This window comes from Poecilia reticulata, linkage group LG15 (assembly GCF_000633615.1).
Source record: "Poecilia reticulata strain Guanapo linkage group LG15, Guppy_female_1.0+MT, whole genome shotgun sequence".
Lineage (NCBI taxonomy): Eukaryota > Metazoa > Chordata > Actinopteri > Cyprinodontiformes > Poeciliidae > Poecilia > Poecilia reticulata.
The window spans coordinates 16,709,190-16,734,753 of NC_024345.1; the positions used below are offsets into that span (position 1 = coordinate 16,709,190).

The 25,564-nt window shown below is 35.9% G+C and overlaps 1 protein-coding gene across 2 annotated transcripts in view; it reads left to right on the top strand.

Moving 5' to 3' along the window:
• Positions 1–25,564, top strand: part of hpse2 (heparanase 2) — a 69,700-nt gene that overhangs the window by 988 nt on the left and 43,148 nt on the right. For both annotated transcript variants that reach the window (XM_008429643.2, XM_008429644.2), the window contains exons 2-3: positions 864–1,018; positions 2,222–2,383. In XM_008429643.2, the coding sequence (XP_008427865.1) occupies positions 864–1,018; positions 2,222–2,383 (317 nt within the window). The remainder of the gene's footprint in view (positions 1–863; positions 1,019–2,221; positions 2,384–25,564) is intronic.

Genomic DNA, 25,564 nt, shown 5'->3' on the forward strand with positions numbered 1-25,564 from the left:
AACATAAACATTTTATAAAGACTGTTCTATAATGAGTTTTGTGAAATTTGCTCCCTTTAACCTTGTGAGAAAAATGATTAAGGCGTTTTCTTTTATTATTTTGAGTTGCTGGCTTCAAATATTCGCAGCATAATTCGTATATTAGTCTATCATTTCACACGGTCACGCTTACAGCTGCTGTCCCTATTGTGGAAACTAAATCTACAGCTTGATTTAGGTTGAGTAAAACCTTTAGGCAGAAGTGCTTTAAGATTCGTAAGTATACATATATCTTACAATTCCGTGACCTAGAAATAAATAAACTTTATTACTTTTGCTGCACCCGCCGTTTCCCCCTCGAAACTGTTCCTGAATTTGATTAAAGTCAGCGGGTTAGTCTCTGCTTTAAAAACAAAATCAGGATAAAGAAGAATAAAACATGTTAGGTCTAATCTTAGATTTGGCCTCTGCGTGTTTCTGTCCTTCCTGCCTCAAGTTTCCTATCCTTTACCTGCTCCGCTAAGTAACTTGAATTGCATATGGAAGATGTCATCGTCTACTTATTAGTCTACAAGAAAGAGTTAAAAAGTTTTGTGGCACACAATACAAAAGGCCTACGGTGACGTAAAGTTGCCATCAAAGTCATAAAGCTTATTTTTTCCACGCCTGTTTAATTTTCTATGTCTTTGTTTTGTTGGACAAGAAAATGATAACAAAAATAAATAAATAAATAAAAATGCTGATATGTTTTTGCTTCTCTATTATGCCGTAATTAAAAACTGCCTACCGGAACTTGTGACAAATTTCTTCTCCAGTAAGTTTTTCTTTCTTTCTTTCTTTTTTATTTTATTTAATCCTTTTGTTTCCCTCTCGTGTCTCCGTAGCTCCAGGCGGCTTGTGACCCTGGCGCGCGGCCTGTCTCCTGCCTTTCTGCGCTTCGGCGGAAAGCGAACCGACTTCCTGCAGTTCAACAACCAGAAGAATCTTGCCAAGTTCAGGGGCCCTGGTCCGGACTACTACTTGAAGAATTACGAGGACGGTAATTAGACGCGGCGTTTCTCTTTTCGCCTTAGTCTGACGTTATGTTTGTGTCAGAAAAAAGATAATGGCGTCGCCGTCTATTGTGTCTTGTCTCAGATTTTGTTCTGGCAAAAATACATCTAAGAACAAACGGCATAATATTTACTTTACCCTCACTGATGGCTGACCTGGCATTTATAGTAAATATAGTTTCATATAAGTAGGTGCCAGTTTAGCTGAGACACGTCACTTCAAACGAATGTAAAAGAGGAAAAGAGAAGGAAAAAAAACTAGACGGTGATGGATGGATTTATTCCCATTCACGCTCACTCCTTGATTAAATTAATGCTAGTGCAACAGTCCTTGAACGAGCCCCTGTGAGCCAAGCATAATTCTAATTTTATGTAAGAAAATAAAATACCTACATTGTGCGGGCGACCTATTATAAGTTTTAAAACAGCGCCTATTCGTTTTGAAAATTACATTGGATATTTTGGAGCTAGTTTCCAAAGCTACGGTCGGGACTTAGCTCTGGGTTATGAAACACAACAAAGGGACTTAAAAATATCGTGAATATCCTGTTATTGATTTATTTTGTGACAAAAATGATAAATAAATATAAAATGTGCCATGGTTATTTAAGATTTTTGTGTTTTGCTTCTCATTTTGAATTTGGAAATATTGCTAAAATCCATTATAGCTGCCCTTTAAAAATATAATTATATCAACAGCAATAATACAATTAAAGCTCTGCTGGAGATGTGCTTCCTTAGAGTTTTATTGCTTTAAATTGCAGTAAAAGTGACCTGTGGTGTTTTTGACTTATTAGTTTATTTGGTCACTGGGTACATAAATTTGTAAATTCCTCTGGTTTACTGAATACAGTAAAATTGTTGTAAGGTGGTGTTTATAACAGTTCAAGATTTGAATATCAACTTCCCACATAGGGGTGCAGCTTTATTAGCAACGTTTGTATCCTTGAACGAGCAAAAGTTTGGATCATGAGTTTCTGTGGGTCAGAAGCAGAAATATTTGGGAATCGCTATTCTACAGCATTTGTAACTCTTGAACAGTATCGCCAAACGATACGTTTACAAAGGAATTAAGCTAACTAAGTAAATTTTTACACAATGCTAACATTTAATTTTTAACAAAAACAAAAACTCAACAGAAAAAGAACACATAAGTCTTAATTATGTTTTTGCGTGTGTGTGTGTGGCAGATATAGTTCGCAGTGACATTGCACTGGACAAACAGAAAGGCTGCAAACTTGCCCACCATCCTGACATCATGCTGGAGCTGCAGAGAGAGAAGGCTGCCACCACTCAGCTCGTCCTACTGAAAGAGCAGCTGTCCAACATCTACAGCAACATTACAATAACAGGTAGGAGATCAAACACACAAACTCCCCTGCGTTTTGGACACCTACTCTTATGCCAACATCTCCTGGATTCTTTAGCACTCACATGCTGTCTAAGGTATGCAAGAGTAAACCTTCAGCTTTTAGAATGACAAATGCAATTTCTGAAACAGGAATGTGGGGACGGTTGAGGTGCTGTAGCAGAGGCTTGTATACAGTGCATTGACATAGTCACTTGTAACACTTAACGCAGTCTGCTGAAGAAATTGTGGGAGCCCTGATTTTGGGTGGGCTGCATACCATTTAATGTGATTTAGACACATTCCAGCAGGGAACTATAGAAAATGATTTATAGTTATAAGTATTTATTTGTACTCTTTATACTTTTAGGCAGTTTTTGTGTAGGCTATGTGGACCTTTCACTGATTGATAAGTATTTAATACTATGCAGCTGAATAAAAATTAGACTGGTATGCTAAAGTTGTCTTCTCTGTTGCACTCTCGCTTCTTATCCTCCCTACCATCTTGAAAAGTCATGGGTGGGAGATTATTTTTTTGTTTTGTTTTGTTTTGTTTAGGCAGGATTTTTATTTCAAAACAGAAACCCACCCTCAGATTGAGTCCCTAAAGCCAAAGAGCCGTAGAAAAATAATTTTGAACTTTGGAAATGACTGGCAACTGTGTGTTAGAGAATACATTAATTTAGTTCTGTATTCAAGCCAAAATCCTTTCTGCAAAACCCCACTTTGCCACGGATCCAGCGCCATATGAAATATTTGGCCATGTGTTTTAAAAAGGAATTGATGAATTACAGAAAACAAACCTTCTAACCCAACCTCAAGTGAACCAAGTTGTAAGACACATTTTTGGTCAGTACAAGCGCAGAACCGGTGGCCTCGCATCAGTTCGCCTGCACTGTATTTGTCATGCTCTATGATGGTTCTGCTGTTCTGGGGCAAAATGACCTTCTGTGTGTTGCTGCAAAAATTGTAATGGGAGATATTAGCAACATAGATCAGATGTGTGTTTTTAAATAGTCTCAAGTGCACCAAAGAAAACATGGCCAGGTAGTATTCATCAAAGTAGGCAAATACAGTAAGAATTCAGACCTGCTTTAAAGAGAAGTCTTTTCACAAGTTTAGCTCAGGAGTCAAACTGTAGTGCATTTATTTTTTAGTGTTACTAATCTGTTGACACCCCTCCCGACCCCACTGAGGGAAAAAGGGTGCAAGAAAATGGATGGATGGATGGATAATCTGTTGACGCGAACTTTGATATTCTGGTCTTTAATTCTGTCACAACCTACCTTGAGACTTATTGTTCCCAGTAATTTCAGTTGTTTTATACTTTTTGCAAATTAAATATTTTTATCAAGAGACATTGCGCTAGCAGTGACAATGTACATGTGGTCTTCTTTAAAGTCATGGCAGTTGGTCCGGTTAGTTTCTTTAGTGCAGGTTATCAGTTTTTGTCCTTATTCTTGCTAAATAATATTTGCATAGAGCTGCAAAAGCTTTCAAAAAAGCTCACTTATCAGTTTATAAATATTGCAGACTCTGGAGTGAACAACTATTATATTCCTTGTACCATTTTTGACATTCTGTTGTGGAAACCCTTTGCACATATTGCATAACTGAATCACTAAAATAGTACTACATTCTTTGACATTTTTTTAGCTGGACATTTTAAAGAGCCACCCCAGAGTGCCTGAAAAAACCACATGTGGCCCTAAAGTTACAGACAACTAAAGCTATTAAAATTAACACAAAAATAAAAACTGAAAAAGAAAAATCACGTTACAACGTCAAATAGATCTGGCTGACAACAACTTTGTGTTGAACATAGAAGTATTGACAAAAAAAACCAAAAAACATCCATGTTTTATTTACACTTTGGACAGTTTCTTAACTTTGGATAGTCATGAAAAACTCCTAGCATTCTTAGTCTCTAAATGCTTGACCTAATAGAATATACTCTGATGCACTTTTTTAAAGGAATGAAACAAATTATGATTTTATGCATGAATAGGAATAACCTTTCAAAACTGCAATCAAAAAACCTACAGCATTTTTTTTTAAGTTATAGTTTCTCCTTTTACCTTGTTACCAGCATTTGAAGTTTCCTTAAACTGCTGCCACTGTAGCCGATAATCTGCTTACTCTGCAAGATAGCAGAATAATAATACACAACTTCATGTCTGAAGTAGTTTAACAATTGTCTGTTCACTCAAAAGCATCATTTCAGTTTATCAGACAAGCCGATAGACAAGTTCTTGCTAATATTCCCTTTTAGCATAATGCCCTCTTGACCTCAAATATTTCTAATTTCTTAAATAAAGAATATCTATAACAAAAAAAATCATTGCAATTTATCTGTGATTTTTTTTTTTAATTTGCTTGTAAAAACGCTAGGGAGTATCATCTTTTTCATACGTATCTTCCCTGTTTATTTTGATAGACATATTGTCACTGTATTGACATTACATAGAACTTGACTCTCTCTCTGCACGCTTTCACTGGTATTTTAAAAATTTATATTTGGTGATGAGTTCCACATCTTTGTGATTGAAAGACCTCCTAGTCATAACCATAATCTTTAGCTCCTTCCACAGACTTGCATTCAAGTCGAGACTCTGGCTTCTCCAATCCAAGGTGTTGCATTGACTTCCAGTAAGAAGAAACATACTGGTAAAACTAAAAGAGATACTTTAAACCTAAATCAGCCAGAGGTATGAATACCTATGGACTTTACTGTATGCTGCAGGAAACGTTTGTTGCTGGCTTCAGTTTTGATGAAACGTTATTTTCTAAGAAATTTTTATTTTGAACATGTAAACAACAAATGTTAGCTGCAAAAATGTCCTATAAAAGAAATAAGAATAATAATGAAACATAAAATAAGAACTTATTCAGTTCAAAAAGGAACAAAAAGGAGCATATAGTTGCTTATCTTTATGTTGCTCTCACTTTGTCATTCTCTGAATATCAATAACTTAACTAAACATGTCCATATTTCCCATGTGCTTATGCTTTCTTTACCGAACAGCTGGGTGCACGAAACCAAGTTGTCTCAGTGATACTAAAGAACAAAAACATAAATAATTTGTGGATTATTAAAACATGCATACTTCTTTGAAACTCGTTATGGGTTCAGTAATTAGTTTAAAGCCTAAGAATGAAAAGCAAGTAATAAAACTGTCTTTACTCGTTTTGGGCGAGGAGAGTTGGGGGGGGGCTTGACGGATGAAATATAATTTGGAAATATTGTTGCAGTATAAATTATGGCCGAAATGAATCCTAGCTAAATATTATTTTCTCCATGTGCTTTGACGTTTTTTTGCCATATATTACTGATGTATTAAGACCCGATGGAGGATTTTGTATTCCTAATGCTGAACACTTGCATTGATGGTTCAAATTAGGAGGTATGGGGTGATGATGAGAGATCAAAATGTGCGTCATGTTGCTTTTGAGTCGCTGCCATGGCTTTGGTAAGGCTGCTTGGTGTACCCGGGGAAAATAAGGCAAAGCCAAAATGATTCTATTTACCAAAGTGAAGATTTCATTTGTGGTTTTGAAATTTCCTTGCTTTTTAAGTTCAGCATTGCTGGGAAACGCTAGTCAGAGGAATGGAGAACAAATTGAATGATGTCTGTAATGGTGCAGCTGCTGTTTTCCTTTCATGGTGCAAAATGTCTCTGGTGGAATGTAACATATATTGTGTTAAAGGGAATTCGGTCAGCAGAAGAGGCGGCAATGACACTGAAAAAGTATTAAAAGTGTGCACATGCTTGAGTAATCACCTCACCATTATTCCGAGTTGAATTGAAAGCATGTTACGTAAACTGGAATCTGCGTGAGGGCTTGTCATCTCTTTGGTTCAGGAAGAAGCAGGGGTCCGGAGGCACTAGGGATGTTTTTGAAAATGGTCTGGTATCAATTAGTCAAGATTTTAAGTGCATATGTGTGTGCGTGTGTGTATGTGTATGCATGAAGGCAGGTGGTGCTTACAGGACCTTTAACAGTCTTGCTCCATCCTTTTTCACTCACCACTGTCTGACCTCTGACCTCAGCTTGTTAGAGTCATCAGTAATGGGGCCACTATGAGTCAATGTGCACACACACATTCAGCAGGGGAATTTAGTTCAAAATTACCTTAACCTCAGATAAGGTCATGGTCAGCATCTTTTTACGTCTTTCTGCTTAAACACATCCCTCCTTTGAATTACCGTAGTTCCTTCATTTTTTATTTTTTATTTTCAATTGATTCTGCATTACTTATCTTCCATCTGTTATTTTTGTCAGAACAACCAAACGTGTACTTATTTCTTTCCTATCACTACTGTTTAGATTTAGAGTGTAACTCAGTGTTAAGAATTAGGTCTAAGATTCAGTTTGAGATCTTAAGATCATTGTGGTTGATATACTGTAGGTTCAGGGTATAAACAGAAGTTGTGTGCAGTTTATTTTAAAATGACAAAGATGAGGGTAATGACGCATTACTGTGCAAGTTATAGAATAAACCTACGGTCTTTAAGATTTGTGCACAAAATTCAGTCTGGAAAAAACTGCCTTTCTTTCAGAAAAGGGAAAAGTTGATATGTTATGTAAACTTTCACCATACACAAAGACGTCACTAATAAAGAGAAAAATAACAGAGAAGATTTTTTTTTAAGTTTCTCATTGTAACCCTATCCTAGATTAAGTTATTAAGGAAGTGGAACAAAAACATTTCAAAGGAGGAGATGCGAAATATGAAATAATATGAAAATACGGGTTGTATGCAGAAAGCACATAGGAAAATACTCAACTTTCATATCTTAATTCAAATGTTTTGAAAATATAGTAGCTCTTTAAATTTCTCTCTGCCATTATGTTTCTCTCTGGCAGACAGAAAGTTGCAATAATTGATAAATAACTGCAACATGAGGCTTTGCATGACTAGCAAAGTGTAAAACTGTTTCTTGGGTTTATAATGAAATAAAAGAAATTGCTTCAACTAAATTGGTTGTTTACAATTTTTAAAACAATATTTTTAAAAATGGAAAATCTTTTTTGCACAGATTCATTGGAAAACTGCTGGATCCTAAATTAGCTTACTCTGGACTACTGTTGTGCTTGTTCTACAAATGACAGAGCACATATAAGGTAATTAAACAAAGTCGACCTAGGAAAACCTATCCAGCATATTCATCACAAAATTCTGAGGTTTTTAAGTCTTAAATCAAACTAGAAACCCAACACAATCTGGAAACAACTCTGTCAGACTGATGAGGGTAAAACAATTCCTTTTGGCTTCAATGAACAATGAAAAGCTCTGAAGGAAAATAAATCTCCTGAATTTCATCAAGGTCTCTGGCTCATCTGTGTACTGTAGCTCTAAAACAAGCGTCCTGAGGTTGTGTTTTAGCCAGAACGCTGAAAAATGTTTCCCTGATATCCAGAAGATTAAACTCAGTTTGTTACTCCTAAAACTTTCTTAACTGCGAAATGATCATGAACAGATCTCCAAATTAACAATGAGAATACTGTGCAGACCAAAATGCGATTAAAATAAAGTGGATAAATCTGTAAAGAACATTTCATCCCAGACAGCCTGAGCATGCAACATATCAATAAGAGAGCAAAGAGACCTGCCAGAAAGGTGAATATTCTCATTAAAGATTAACTTCCTGTCCTTATCACAGATTTTCAAATCCTACAGGATGAATGGGAGACAGACGTAAAAGTTAAAATGAGAAATGCTTAATTTACATGTGGAAACACACTCACACATTTTGTTATTACATGACTACATTACAAAAATGATAAAAACTGGTCTTTGAGAAATCTTGTTTGGTTTTCCACCTCAAATTTGTTTTGCTTATGAAGTTAGATGCTAAGGCACCCATTTAATTAATTAATTTATTCATTTATTTGCTTGGATAGTGCTTTAAATTATAATTTTGTTCTTATCTGTGTAAATATTTGTAGAGCAAATGATCAAAAGAAGTTTTCTTTAAATATAACAAAACCCAAAAGCCTTCCTTCCCCGACCTCTGATTTCACAGCTTAAAATGGATGTTGTGCATATGAGAGTAAGGGAGTTTTCAATTCCAAGATCATAGATGAATGTTATCAGTGGCTAACTATTACAGAGAAACGTGTCACTTTTAATAAATAGTATTTTACAAAGGTAACCATGTCACCAGGTTGCTCTTTGGTTATTTTGAAAATAGGTTTCTCAAAATGAAAGTAAAATTTGGCACTAAATATGTTGCCTTAAGCCTGACGTCCTTTAGCCTCTCTTCCCTCTCTATTCTTTAGGCTGATCTCATATGAGCAGTATCATGTGACAGGGAAGTTTACATCTTGTAAACCCAGCTAAGACTAAATTAGACACCAATACCTGAGCCCTCTCTGCTTGAAATGACACAGAGGTGCAGCACTTATATCCTTTGTATCTTTGGAGTCTTTGCACATCTAACCTCTGGATACCATTTCTTTCCAGAGGAAAGATTCAATGGTCTTTTGGACATTTCCAAAGTATTTTCCACATCCCCCAGTAACCTGTTCACAGGATAAAATTAGCGTCAGTAGTGTTATTTTTTATTTTACTTTTATTTGGGTTTTGATCAATGAAGCATTTAGTTAAAATAAACCAGGGCTGCAACTAAGGATCATTTTAGCTATCAATCAATAGTATTTTCTTTATCGATTATTTTGACAATTAATCATAAAAAAAATGTACACATTCTATTTCCATATTTATAATGGAAATATTAGAAGTACAGTAAATAATAAAAATAAACAAATAATCAAATTTCTTGATATATTATGAAAATAAATATAATGTTGCTTAAAATACTTTAGTGTACACTTGCTCCTTTATAGTAAAGGATGCATCTGCAAAAATGCTCTCAATATGTGAAAAGCTCAGCCCTTTGTGTTTGACTTAACATCAATTACAGCGTAGGCATAATCTGTTGATTAGTTTTTGGATTAACCGATTGATAATTGGATACCAAAAGCTATTTAATAGGCAATTTTTTTCACATAATTTGAACCAGGTGAAACTAAAACTATAAACCACTTGAGGAGAACTTGTGAGAAGAACATATTTATAAACCAAGCGTGGTTTTTATGTCAAGATTTTATCAAGATTTTTGCACGTCGTGGTTATACTGCAGCTTGACATAAGACCGGTGTGCCACTTGTGGGATATCCTGATCAGTCATTCCATAGTGTTATTTGTACCAGTTCTGCCTTTCCCATATTCCTGCCATCCTGAAGAGAGACTACCTATATTTTGTATTCTGATGCTGTGGAAATTAGTCTGAACAGTTGTTCCTGTTGTTGATAGTCTTGGCTTGAAATACCAAATAGCTGTGCTGAGAGAGATCAACTGTTGCTGGCTGTATCTCAAGCAATCCCTGAATCTGACTCTAAGGACTTTGTGCCTGAGGAAAGAGAGGTGTGGTGCACCAGCCAACAAGCTGGCCAAGGTGGGAGTTTTCACGTTATTGGCCCAGAAGCACACAAGAAACAAACGGGGACTGATCTGAACCATCCTCTCTGGTCCCCATTTTGCGTTGGTGCTAAGAAAACAGGAGTGACAGGGAGATCGTTTCCACACAGTGACATACATGTTTTTGCAAGTATAAATATTTCCAAACAGCAGAATTGTCGTCGTTCTTATTTGCTAAGAAAATGTGTAGTGGCCTTCTTTCAGTCAGCTGACGGGCAGTGCTACTCATAGCTCAATACAGGGAGATGAAAACTGCTGTCACTCTTTCTTTGGCATCTAATTTAAGAAACTGTGTTGTAAAACTTCTGTGTTTTTTTTAAAACCATAACTTCTTAAAACCTTAATATACTTGTCCGATACATGACACTGTTCATACACATTCAAATATTGTTTGTTTGGTACATAAGGATCTTACTTATGCTTTTCTACAACAATGAGATTAATACGTTTGAAGCAAAAATATATCAGAAAAAGCAATTCCTTCTGTAAAGTCGCAACAAAGAGCATTGGAGTGAAGTTCTTTCCCTGACAGAAAGTACCAGGCACCAGAAAGAATATACAGGAAAGAAGAAGGTGGAAAATCTGGAAAGACAAACATTAGAAGCATCCACATTGGAGTGAATTCACTAAACATCTGTGAAGGGCTTGAAAATGTTTTCATCAAACAAACTGGCACAGCCGTCCACAGATTGCTTCTAGTTACAGCTTTCTGTTTGTACTCACTTCAAAACGAAACATATTTTCTTTCGGCTAAGAGAAACAAGCTCTGTCTTTCCTATTAGTTCTGCTATGTGACTCCTTTCTCCCTTTTCTAGTAGTCTGTTAGAATCTCTTTTTAAGGTCTGAAATGGTTCTTTGGCGTCTTTCTCTATTTAAAAATGACTTTGTGATTATGCAAACACAAGGTGAGAATTTTTACAGATTGAGGTTTTTTTTTGCTTGCAGCTTCCGTAGCGCCTGTTGTATCTCCAGGTTATTGCTTAACACATATTTAAGCAACTTTCTCCCAAGTTTTACACCATAATGGCACACAAAATCTCTTTCTATGTGTTAGCAGACAAATGAGAATGATCTTCTCTGATTTCTTGTTATCTATAAGAACATTGTTGGTTTTGAGCTCCTAATGTGGAATATTGACAGACCATGGCATGAGGAACATTAAAAGATTGTGCGTAGGTTTTCACTGCAATCCCCTTTGTTTACTATTTGAAGAAGATAAGCTGGAGTTCTGCTGTGCTGTTTAGCTAGCAACTGAGGCGTGTCACAAATGCATTGTTGTTATACAGAAACATTAATCTTTGGAGCATTATCAAATAAATAGAATGATCAAAATCAGATGTTCCAGACAGCGAGATGGTAACCAGCAAAGGGGTAACATTATTTCACAGAGCAGCTCTAATGTTCCTACAATGATTCCCCTAAAGCTGTGGTTCCCAAGCTTTCAAGCTTCTGACCCACAAAATAAAATGCAAGACACTTAGGACCACGACTCTTGATTGAGCATGTAGGTACTTTCACTGAAAAGTGGTCCAATAAGAACACAATTGGCATCAACGGTCAGCATACAGGCCAACATTTTCTTTTTACTTATTTTCAAGATTTGATTATCATTTTATTTATTATATTTTACAATTATTTATCAAATGCATGTCCTTTCCATTGTCATTTTGCTTTAGTATTTAGGTTAATTTCTAAAGTGAATCTCGAGATGGAAGATGTACACATTTGTGGCCCTAAGTGGGTTCTCTAACCCAACTTTGGGAGCTACAACTCTAAAGTAAAAACTGCTTGACCCAAATACGTATATATAATTACAAAAACTTGCATAGGAATGAGTTTGCCATTTTGCTAGACTAACATTAGCTTTCCTTTCTCTGTTTTGATATGAATTTGATTAAGTTGAGATTTTGCTAACTTTAGCAGTAAACTTTAATCCTTCATTATAATACAGGGACCATAATTTAGAATGGAAAGAAAGTCACCGTAAGTCTGTGCAAAGCTGCAACTGTAGTAAATTTTAAATGAATTTCATTATTGCAAACGTCTGTGTTCTCTCACAGAGGAAAAGCAGGAAGTGAGGAGAAGTTGGGATTAAACTTCTATGTGTTTACAACATTAAACTGAATTATAATCACTTCAAAGAAAGTTTGTCATTTTAAAAGGTATTTAACAAAAGCCTGACAGACATGACCCAAAGAAGGATTTACCACACACATTCAGCAGCAGCATCTTCTTGTTACTTGAAAATCTGTCAATGATTCTCAGGGGCTGTGTCTGTTTTTATTTGTGCCTCAGAGCATAAACAACTTAATACCCCAATTAATTATTTTTGAATCAATTATTTACTTCCTTTCTCACTGCAATTGTAAATGGACATTACTTAATTAAACTCTACTACCGCTGCAGGCAACAGCAAATATGAGCTGTAAATGAGTTTAAACTGATGAAACTGAATTGCAAGCCTAGAAAATAAGTAAATCTGACTGCTCCCACTACACAAATGTCTATTTTAATGTTCCTGGTGAATGATAGGGTACATACAGTCAACCGTGGATATTTTTTGGAAGTACATTTCTGCCTTAGTGATTGATGTTTTCCTTGTTAAGTGCTGAGCAAATGAAGAAAAAAAAGAAACGAAAAAAAAACAACATACCATGATTCCTGGAAAAGGTTAATGGAACGGAAATACACCTTATGTGTGAAAACACCCTGTATGTGTCACATATTTCTGACTCGGTTTATTAAAAACATCTATGGCACCCCCTATGTGCAGCTTAATTGCAGAGTTGTGTTAAAAGTCACATTAGTTTTAGGTGTATCTGTAATAGCAACCATGCTTTAAATAACTTGGCTGATTAGATTACTTACATTCATGTACACAGTGACAAAGTTTGGCTCCAGAATGAAGCCCTGCAGTGCAATACTAGAGTTTCACACATGGAGGCCTTTTTCAGTGCAACGCCAAGTAGTATCTTCAGACAAAAGGGCTCTTTCAGAACATGACTACATATAAAATTACATGACCTTCTGTTTTATGTTTGTTTGGATAAATTTCTAGCATTCTATTTCTTCCTCCTTTCCGTAGCTGTCAGGATACAATTATCAGCAGTGACGTAATCTCAGCGTGACAAACTCTTGATTGCTGTATCGCCTGTTTTCCTTTTTTTCCTCACTCTTTCCACATGGCCTTCACAGATCCAGAAGTGTCTGTTTTTCTTTGCATCAAAGAATACCTAGTGTTTAAATCATGGATGGACATATCATGTAATTCCATGTGTTTGCAATATGCCCGAGACAAGTGCCAGCAACCTGCAAACGAATGTCATTTTAATAGCCTGACGCATGGGAAATGTTTGAAAGCAGCCCTTCCTCTTCTAAGATTGTTTGGCATGACATTGAACCTCCACATTTTCCCTGGGAACTCCAGAAAGCATACGTTTTGTGTCAGATTTCAAATCATGACACTATGTTCCTGACTGTTTTGAGGCAGCTTGCACCAATGGGACAGATTTGGAGCTGGAATGCCGGTGCCTCTTAAAAAAAAAAATAGAAATGTGTGTACATATATACACACAGTGTACGTGTATGTAATCTCGGTACAAGTCCAGAGGAAGTTGTTATTCTGAGGGGAAAACATGCCTCACATTACCAGTTAAACACATTTTATTTCATTTAATTTGACTCACAGGTTCCCATCCATTATTTATGACTATCAAACATGTTTGCGTGGGTGGGTGCGTGTGTCTGTGTGTCAGGTCTCTTTTTGTGTATTTATGGTGTGAAAATTTGTTCTACAAGGAGAGCTAGCATGAGGCTAGGAAGCTGTAACCACTGTTTGGAGAAGTGATTTGACCTGGTGTTTAAGAATGTTACACTAATGTTTCTTCTCTCAACAACTTGCACTGGAATTTAACACACTCATTAGTATGGCACAAATGTTTGGAGCACTTTTGCATGTGCACGTTAGTGTACATGTGTGTCCTCTGGGAAAGCGTCTCCATTTCACAGTGAGATAAAAAAAGGGGTATTTGAGAACTGATCAGGCATGGCAAATCAAAATTGAAGCAGATTTGCAATTTTCTGTTGACCCTCTAGAAAAGGGGGTCAGTAACCTTTAGAATCCAAAACGCCTTTTTTGCCATCAGTCGAGCTAAGGAAGGCTTAGAAGGAGCTGTGAATGTTACATGATGTTTAGAAAAAAGATGATAAGTTTTGATAAATATTTACTAAAGAAATATGTTGTCATTATTGAAAACACAACATTACTTAAGATTTTCAAATAAATGAAAACATCAAACTTTTGCAAAGAGGGGATAAAATAAATACTTTTTCTTATAGAAGGTGTTGATATATTATGCAATGACAAACTAATGACAGATAAATATGTTGAAAGATACATGCTGCTGATACATTTTGTGTCACTGTGTTGTGTAAACTCAATACAATTATTGAGGAGATACTGTTAAAACCTGCATGTATTATTACTACTATATTTAAAAGCATTAGCTGACCTATTGTCCCAGAGGTAAATTGCAGATCTTTACTCTAGGACATAATTTTTTCTTATACGAGACATTTATCTTTTCATGATGTATCACAGTGACTTAAAATATTGTTACATTATTTAATTAATTCAAATGGAAAAGTTTACAGATTAATCAGACAAACTTTTCTATATTTTCAACTTTTCATTCCATAAATTTTGATGATTATGAGTTGCAGCTAATGAAAATCCAAAATTCAGTTTCTCCAAAAGTGTGGATATTACAGAAGGCCACTAAATTTCTTTCTTGCAGAAATGTAGGCTTGTAGCTCTACATACTGTACAACATATGTTTGCAACACTTGGTGGAGGAGGAGCGTGACTATTGTAGTCCTTATTCTAAACATGACTGTGCTTACTGACTTCAGTAAGCACAGTCAATCCATGTCTTGTTAATACTAATAAACTCTGTTTGTCCTTGTTGCTTGTGGACCTTTTTGGACCACTTGTTTTCCTTTAATTCAGCATTTTGTTGGATGATGGAAAATCAGTTCCCCAAGCAATGACCTTATATACCTTACTCTCCTTGCGGAGGGTGGGAAGCTTTTTCTTTTTTTTGACGTAGTTTAACACATTTATGTATAAAAAAATCAACTCAGATATTAGGAGCTAAGTAATTTCTTCCCATGTATAAAAGTCATTTATGTAAAAAAATGCCAGCCATTGCAAAAATTCCAAAAGTGGTCACAATAAACTGTGCGGTATTTTGACCCACCGAAGATCAGATGTAAACTCTTGAACATTTTCTGAGGTTTACTTCTGTAAACCCCCGAAAATGTTGCTTGCATAACAGTTTGGCATGTTTCTATCCTCACCACTTATGAATCCTCTTTAATTCCATGTAATGTTTTGTTGTTTTTTTTTCTTCCTGGAGCATATGGTTGGTTGGATTGTGTTGGACCTTGTCAGGGGCCATCTATCACTCGATGGTGTCCTGCTGAGCTGCAGATTCACTGCGCAGCTCTCAACCCTTCAGATGAGAAAACAAGAGCTTGGCTGAACTAAGTGAGATTCAAACAGTTTTGAAGAAATAGAGGAGTGGAAAGAGTGAGGAATGTGCAACAGTGGGGGAAAAAAAGAGCAAAGAAAGAACAAATATTTCCCTGATAAAATGGAAACAAAGTAAGTTTAACATTTTTTTTTTCCTTTGTTTATGCTGAGCAGAGCTAGCAGTTTTTTAACCCGCTGAGCCAACCAACACCTGTTGTGTAAAACTATTTACAGGGTTTTTATAAAAAAACCCTGTAAATAGTTATGGTTTGGTAAATTCACAAGTGCTAGGCTTCCCAAATAGCTCAGAGCACAGGTAACATTGTCAGGCTTCTTTTTAGAAAACATTTTAAACAAAAAGGGCTGTTTAAGCCTCTCACAACATTATCTCTTGGTTATCTCCTATAACTAAATAGTAATAAAAAAAAACACAAAACTTTGTGTTTTTCCTTCAAAAGTCAATCTTTCTTCAAAATAATGTGCAAACTCCCTACACACTTGCACAGCCTCAAATCTAAAGTTAGGAATTATGTTCGAAACAATTGAAAATGCTGATATTCTTTTCAGCAAAAAAAAAAAGTAACACCATCAACAAAAAAAACTGTTAATTGAGAAAACATGTCTCACCTCGTTCAACTGTTCAGCAAGAACGTTTTGCCTGATCTAAAGACATTGCTGCTGGCTTTCTGTGATCTCTGACGTTCACATGAAAAGAGAACATGAATGTGCCTCAGAGGTAAATGACAAGAAGCTGCTTCCTAATTATGCTGCACAGAATATTCTGCCCGTCTTCCTCTCAAAACACATTTTGATTTTTTTTTGTAATGAAAAAGGTCATATTCATGAGCATAAAGATGTTTTTGTTTTTTCAAGGCACTGTGTTAACTTTCTGAGTTAAAAGAAATGTGTTTCAATGCAGCAACTCTGTCATTCACAAAGGTGCTGTAGTTGAAAATACAATCAATATTTTCTGAAATAAAATTTTCTGAAATATTTGGAATTATTTAATATATAGCTCTTCATAGTTTCCCGTTGTGAAGTGGTTATGAGCAACATAGTGAAACAAAGCGAGTTCCTAACTTTTAATTCAAGTAGAAATGTCTGAATATTAACGTTTATTTTAAACAAGCATGACGATCACTCCCCGAAATGAGAGAAGAAGCAAAACAAACGAAAAATACTGTATAATAATTTGTATTAAATAACTGAGAGTCGTCAATGACATACTGCTCTATAACATAACAATGTAAACACAAATTCCAGTCCACGGTTTCTGTTTTGTCACTTCCATCATGAAATCAAACCTTCTTGTATCGATTTACATGCCTGGACTGCAATCACAGATTTATTCCAGCTAAAGAGTTTGTACACAAAAAACACTAAAATAAGAATGGTACTTTTCATTCACAAGGGCACTTTTTGAGATACATGAATAGATTATTAACCCATTATTAATGTGCATATTGACTTCGTATACATTGGGGCTTTATAGAGAAATCTCAGTTGCCATAGAGCCATTTTGCTGTCATGCACACCATATTGTGTGTTCTTTTCCATAAAGCTATCTTAGGAAAAATACCATATGTATTTGGTTCTACTTTTAAAACAGGGAGAGGATTTAGTAGATCCCCACATATTGACTATCATCACCATAGTGTTTCACAAGGATGTAGTTGTTGGTGTTATTGCAACAAAATGCCTGAAACTTTTATTTCACATGAATGTGACCAGTGCTTTTTTTTTTTTTACCTGGATTAAATCTTCTGGCAAGCGATTTTATTTAATTAATTTAATTACAAAAAGATGTTATACTTGAATGAACTCCCCTTCGTTTAAATCCCTGATGCATAACATAAATATGCAGCACCATGCACAGCTTCAGGAAAAGTTTAGCCACTTTGCTTTGTTTTTGGTGTCAGAAAATGAGACAGATTAGTGTTTTATAGAAATCACTACCTCACAGGTGTCCAGATTACCTTCCAAAGCAATGATTCATTGCGTTGGGTTTTTTTTTTGTTTGTTTGTTTTTGTTATTAATAGTAAAAAATGTGATTGGATTGGATTGTACTTTGACTCTTCAAGTGACAACCCACAACTTCACATAGTCTGGGTTTATCTCTATAAAGTTTACAAACTTGACAGGAACAGTAGGAAGTCACTTTATTTTTTGATAGTAGTCCACTTAAATCAACAAGAATGATGGTTTGAGCAGAATTACATACAGTATTACTCACCTCCTACAAGTTATACAAGTAGTCTGCATTTGACTGGGCGATTGCAAGACCTTGAAGATTTTCTTTTTTTTATTAGCAATTCTATTGCAGATTTTCCGCTTTCTATTGTGATACAGTTGCAACTTGGCTTTTGTGCAGATGCCTTATCTTCTTGATAACTGCAAAATGACTAACACAAGAATAAACTAAGAGACGCAGTTCAAATTAAAGCACTAATATGAAGAGGAAGTAACACTAAAACAACCCAACTAGAAACACTAACACAAAACCCAAGAATTGTGACAATATGTGGTTTTCACCAAAAACTTCATTGTCTGTGGCCAAGCATTTCTACTTCATTCACATCTGTCCTAAGGACATTTTTCCTGAGGTCATGCAGTTCATTCAAATGTAACTTTGCAAACCTAAGTCATTCTGCTATATTGATCCCATGCATGTGCACAATCATCAGGTTCTCCAGCTTCCTCTCACAATGTAAATACGTATGATGTGTAAATTAGGCGACGAGCTTGGATAGGCTCCAGCCCTCCCCTCCATGAACCTGAACACACTGGCAGTTCTGTGTCTGCCAGTGAAAATGTGCAGTTTGATGGAAAGCATTCAAGTCTAAATATAAGCAACTCATGATAAACATTTCTTATTAAAATGATGAGTTGCATTATCTTGGGTTTTGCATACACATGTCAAGCATTATGTAACCATTTGAGGCACAATGCCATGTAAAAAATTTCAATTAATCCCAAGTGAAAAAGTAATTATAAGAAATATTATTTCATAATATTAATAGGATTAGGAAGTATTTTTAAAGTTAATAATGTTAGGGCAAATAGGTTTCAAGTTCTGTTTAACCACATCTGTCTGGATCTAAACAATGCAGAATAGAAATTTAGAAAATGTTGGAAAGATTGTATTTGGTACAAAGAAATCTGAAATACCACACATGTATTTCAGATTTCAGATTTTAGACATACAGTTGGGGTTTGCCACAGTACATAAGCTGCCAGCAATACTTGGGAGTAAGAAAGCTGCTGACTTTGCATGTCCTTACTATAATATGTTTTTGCTTTTAAAGCAAGAAAATTCACAAAATTATCTAACATGCTATCCACAGAAGTAACACAAGGGATTATTGGAGACTCTGTGAGGTTAGTAATGGTTCTATTATGTACAATATAACAACACTCGTCATATTTTAGCAAGTGTTGAAAAGTTTTACAAAATCTTCAGAGCAGCGGATGGCCAAAAGTTGGCCAGGTAACCCCACTCCCTCATTTTAGATGTTAGAAAGTTAAATGTGTTTATATCAATAGGATGCATCTATTAGATGTTAGCACATATCAACATCGGCCTGTTGATACTGCTGCCAGCCTCCTGTAATATAACAGCAACTTTAGAATAGTTACACACAATTCAGTTTCTTACAAGTCCATATGGAGATGTTCAGATTTTTAAGCTTGCAATGGGCAAGTTTCTAATTTTCTTTTTATTTGTTGCTCTATCACAGAAAATGTGGCAGCAGAGCTTACCGAGTAACATACTACTCACAATAAGCTTTTTTGTAGCCAGGCAGGTTCTTTTAGGAACTTTTTTATATACAAGATACCCAACAAAATCCTTGGCAACTTTCTAAACAAATCAGTTTTGTTGGGTTGCAGTGCTCTACCAACCCCCCTTCCCGCCGCAGGCACAAAGAGGAAATTGTAGCACTGAAGTTTGCATTGCAGCGCAGTAATGATCAGAGTCTAGAGTGTGCTCCAAATTTAGGGGCAGCTAATTAAACTTACTGTGGCTGCACACATGTCAATCATTTTCTCACTGTTACAAAGGACAGAACAGCTCTGAGGCTGTTTGAGATGCGAATGGTGCTGAGCGGACAGTCCTGTCACTTCTTATGCTGTTGTGCTGAAATTGTAAATATTCATAAGCCTTTCATAAAGGCCTCATAACAAGTTTGATACTGGTTTTCTCTTTCTACTTCGGAGGACTCTGAAAGGACACAACTTAAGAATACTGAACAAAGGTCCAGCATACTTAGACTCTCATGCAAGTTATGATTCTGAGAAGTCTGAACAAACTTGTTTACACAAATTAAAGTGGCTTTCAAGCATATAGAAAGAATACTAAAATTACAATTTATGTGGTATATAATGGATATAATTCAAAAGAGCAATTAAATAATAAGAAAAATACATTTCCTGCAACAAATTCAAAATGAGATATTCTTTTTTATTTCATCAAGTTCAATGAATGAATGAGAAAAATGAACGAATGATAAGCAAGTGAGATCATTATATAGCAATCAAGATAAGGTCCAGCTACCTCAATACCTCAGGTGCTGAGACAATAACATTTGTGTGTTTTAGCTCAGCTGCATTCCTGTATCTTTTCTGGAGGTACATGCTTGAAGGAAGTGGACTGGACCAACCAAGCTTGCAGAACAAGGCTATTAGTGCTGATATCAGGGCATGCTGGCAGAAAACCTATGTTTTTCTCTCTGCCAGTAGAAGGACTGGGTTGAGCCAAAGCCAGCCGAACATCTGCTCCTGGTTAGAGGTGTCGGCCCCTGCCATCCGCAGTAAAGGTTCACAGAGAGATTTCACCCTGCCTCTTTTTGCCTGGGCCACTTAGAGCAGTCTTCTAAGCTCTCTAAGGGAAAGCAGGTCTGAGGAAAATACCTCAGAAAATGTAATTCCAATTTTCACTTCCGTGCTGCTCTCTTCTGACCAAAACAAATTTCATTTTACACTTATAGACTCGTAAAAATTCCTTCAATAACATACCGCTTCTTCACAGACAAGCTAATCGTGGTGTTTAAAAAAAAAAGATGAAGAAATTAAAATAAAATTTCTTTCTGTAAATGTAACAAATTAATTGACAGACTTTATGACATCTGTATTTTTAAAATGTAAAATCTTCTTTTTTCTCTCTCATTGCTGCAAGTGAGGTCTAGGCTTTCATATGTTATATTTCAAAATTGAATACATTTTTACAACAGTAATAAAAACTGTGACCATATCATCCATCCATCCATCCATCCATCCATCCATCCATCCATCCATCCATCCATCCATCCATCCATACATCCATCCATCCATCCATCCATCCATCCATCCATCCATCCATCCATCCATCCATCCATCCATCCATTTTCTTGCACCCTTGTCCCTTAGTGGGGTCTGGAGGGTTGCTGGTGCTTATCTCCAGCTAACGTTCCGGGCGAGAGTGACCATATCAATACAGTTTTATTTTATTCAAACCAAAAATGTTTTAACTCCACAAAACAAAATCTTGCTGAAGGAACATCTGAAGAAACATCTGAAAGAGATTATATTTTATTTCCTTCAAATGTGTCAGAAAAGTTGGTTATAAGAATACCCCAAAGTACAGATGATGTACGATATGTCTGCCTGCGCTGCATCACCTGTCCAATTGGACTTTGATGAACCCAGCGGGGTCCAAAGAGAACTGGTTCTGTGTCTGTTGATAAATAACATGTCTTGTAAGCAACAACTTAGGATATAGTAGTAAAGTTAAAGGTTAATATGAATTTCCATGTTTGTCCAGCCCTCCCGGGAAATAATAATGGTGTTCTTCTTTTAAAGAAAAAGGAAAATCTGAGTGAAAAGATGAGCAAGGAAAGTCAGACTGTTGTGCTCAGGGGCTATAGACCTCACTACAGCCGACAAATCCCATCCTCAATTTCTTTGCTGCATGTCTTCCTTTCAGATTACGGTCAAATAAAGGTCACTAGTGCCAAAAAACTTCTTAGAGCAAACAATGGAAGTCTGGGGTATTGTAGTATGTACTCTACTCATTGCAAAGGTAAATTGTCCTTCCACTGAAACACAACCACTTTATAGTCAACGTTTCTAAATTATGTTGGAAACAAAAGGACTTCTTTTAAACCTCCCTGAATATGAAAATCTGGAAAACTGAGACGTTTGAGACAAGAGAACATTTTCCAAACCATTTTTTTGAAAACCTGCATGTTTTACATTTCAAGCTTACAAAGATTAGGATAATGATTAGTGCTGTGATTAATCACAGCACTAAAGTGTGATTAATCTGATTAAATGTTTTAAGTGATTGACCACACTATAAAACATATAACATAAAATAGTGCTTCACAACACTGCATTCAAAATGCTGAAACTGAAAAACTGGCTGCTGACTGGAATCAGATGTATTTTAGCCTGAGTGGTAAAACTTAGTGAAAAATGTAAAAATGTGTTGTTCTTTTGCTTCATTCAGTAAACACATCATTCCTGAACACTGCCAGGTCAAACGATCCACAACACTCTTTGACTTGGAAGTTGTAATTGTGGGAAGAAAAATATATATTTGGAGAAAGAGCAATCAATTATTGCTTCTTATGACTTAAGACAGCTGCCAATCTTACCAGGAGTTGATATCACCCCAAGCAACCACTGTACAATGAACAGGACAAATGCAAAAAAAAAAGGTACATCTACAGTCCTCACTCAGCATGCTAAATGCTGGGGGTCATGATAGTGCAGGTAGGAAAAGATTGTAAAAGCATGACTTGTTTGAAAGGGTCGACAGGAGAAAACCTCTTCTACCTATAAACAAAACACAAACTCTAAACTTGAAGGCATGTGAGGCAACGGCTCTACTCCATGTGGAGCCCTCGAGCCATGCTGTCTACATTGTGAGCATCAAATCAATAAAATTGCAAATGTATTCATGCTGATATGAGTTCACAAAAACAACTTGACAAATTGGTGTACATTGAGGTTTTCTACATAATAGAAGTGGCATTTACTTGTAAAAATAACATGAGGCGATCCAAATTGATTTCAAACATTGTTGATTTGCTTTTCGTTGGTTTGCTTGTTTTGCAAACCATGAAAATAAATGTCAAATCCGGCAAATTCACGAGAACAAATAAAACAACTCAAAATTGTACTTGTTAGAAACTCTCTACCGATAAGATGGAAAGAACAAACTCAGAAAAAAGGACCTTGCAGAATTATTCACACCCCTTGATTATTTCCCCACATTTGGTGACATTGAAATCAATCTTTTTTTTTTTTGAGGGAATTTTAAGTGATCGACTAACACAAAGCCGTGCAAACATCAGAAGCGGTAAAAATTTATACCCTCATGAAAACTTTCATAAGGCACTACATGCTATCACCTGGGAGAACAGAAGACATTTCTTTCATGATGACCAAAAGACAAGATCAGAAAACACAGCAGCTGTGGCCACACAAGACTGAATAGAAAGCCTTTGGGAGGTATTTGATTAGATGAATGGTTGGAAAAAGTCCCATTCTCTTTCTCCATAAACATCTGGCCGAACTATTTATCTCAGTTTGTCATAACGCACTGCTGCACAAACTCAGATGGGACTAACCACCGTTTTGAAGGTGAGCTGTGATATTTTCTTTCTTTTTACAAGAATCCTGAATTTTGCAGCGATGAAATGAAGAATGGAAAAGATGGGTTTAACCCCAAATGTGCTTTAGTTTTACAAGATTTAAAAAAATATATATATTCTTTTTTTACAAAAACCTGTTACATACAAGTGACTAAAATATCCTATTAACACAATAAGTGACTTATCAAAATATACATTTTGATAAGATCTGAAGATGGCAGTGTTACTATTGTAAAATTGTCAGGTATGAGACTGACACCAGTCTTTAACACTATCGCATATGATTTTCCTGGCTTAGACTTCCTTGCAAATGTGAATTTTTTTGTAACTGTTTTGCCATAAATTGATTCAGAAAATATTTATTAAATTAGGAAACTATCCCATCAGTCAATCAATTATTTTTAATTGGATCATTATGAGTCATTATTTTAACTTTGCAAAATTGCCAAAGTTTGAGATATCATTTTTAGTACACAACTGCACAGATTAATATTCATATGGAACATTTTACGACATTCCTCAGCATTTCACATTATAAAGGTTCAGCTAATTTTAAAAGTCTTGCAAAGCGATTCTGTCAGTGTTTAATCTGGCTCTGCACTGTATGCTCATCTGAAGACAGACCCTCATTTTGACTGAAGCATAAGTAATGTGTGTGGATATAGTTTGAGAATGGAGGATGATTGCAGTGATTACGGTGATTATTCCACCAGTAAAAAGGAGTCTGGGATCCTGTGTGTTTGCGTTGGTGCCCTGCTTGGGATCTGGTCTTCATAAGCCTCATTCATCATAGAACCTGGGATCAAAGATAGCTCTCCTAAACTGCAAATGTAACAGATGTCTTTTTTACTGAAGTAAATGCTTTGTTTGCCTAAGACTTGATTTGCAAGGCTAGTTTTTTCTTAAAACAGGGGAGAATTTTAAGGTGTTGTTGAAAGAGTCGGTTGTTAAAACTTTTAGAAATCAATAATTCGTAAACGTGTTTGCAGCTTAAGCAGGTGTTTTGTGTAAGGTGAGTGTTTTAAGTGCAAAACTCTTTGATGGTTCAGGGTTTCAATAGCCTGGGGTTAGTATCCTTCTCTATCTCTGAAGAAGAGTCTTGTTTCTTTACAATTACAAGGTATTCAGCTCACAATTACAGTTTTTGCACGGGTGTGTGATGAGATGGATAACCAGATAAGATCTGAAGCTTTTCAGCTGAAAGATGACAGCGCTACTAATCTCTAGTTGTAAAAATGTCAGGTATGAGGCTGACATTGGTCGTTAACACTCAGCTTTTCTGACACTAATTGGACTTAAAGTTGTTAAACAGACTTTGAAAACCACAACTACAAGAGGATTTTCAAAACATGTTTGTTGAACTTCAGACTATTTCATTTTGCATAGGCCGAATGATGATCACCTTTTTTGTTAAAACTATTTTATGTAACAGCTGGAATTATTCTGTATAACTCATATTCTGCATTTAGGAAAATATTTTTCCTGCCTTTACATTTTGGCAGATTTGACCTAGATTAACTTCACTTAAATTATAAGATTAAGTGTTTCTAACAAGTGGGTTTAAATCCCATTTTGAAAAACCCTAATCCAAACCCATCTGGACGGAGCAATTATGCCCCGATATCTAAATTGGCTTTTCTAGCTAAAGTTGGAGAGAAGTTAGCGGCAAGGCCCTTAATTGCTTTCCTGGAAATGAAATAATATTCTTGGGACGTTTTAGTTTGGATGTCATAAGATACTCTGTATTAACAGTGTCTAATGATAGGGTCGGGTTAGGGTTATTATTTTCTCTGACTATTGGGTGGTTTTCTTCTTATATGATTAATAGGACCTTTGAAATCATAGAACCACATTCTGATAGGCTCCTAGGTATAAAAGATGGCATTTGTTGGGACCAGAAGAACCAACCCTGGATATATCTCTACAACACCTGTAGTAATTTTAATTGAATTATATGTTGTTGCTTTGCACATGCATTGTACATTCATACCTACACATGTATTGTATTTAGACCAGTGTTTCTCAACCTTTTTTTGGCCAGCGCCCCTCCAGCCTTTATCCAGGTCCCTCACCGCCCCCCAACAAAGAATTTGTAGGCTACTGTGCACTGACTATTATTTTATCATTAATATTACTATCACGCATCATTGCAGATGTTTTGATTTTTATGCTTGTTTCTGTATTTATCATCAAGATAATTTCCCAGAGAACAAAAAAGCCATGAGAATAGAAATTATTTTCACAGGTGTCTAAGAAAAATGCAATGAACATTCAAGTTAAAATTGGTAGGCCTAACAGCAGCCAGAGTGGAAAAAAAATTATTATTCTTTGCATTTTTCTAGTTGTTAAATATTCCACAAAATGACCAGATAAAAGATGTTCAACATGCCAGTTTAAACTTTGAACTATTTSMAAAWKRMYKRRSYYYKSMAMMWTWAAAMMWKGRWWRRAMYKKWAMYWMMWTWAWYMWWRMYYYTYYTYYCTTCAGTGTTTGTCAGTTTCTGGTGGTGCAGCTCTGTGCTGCCTTCAGG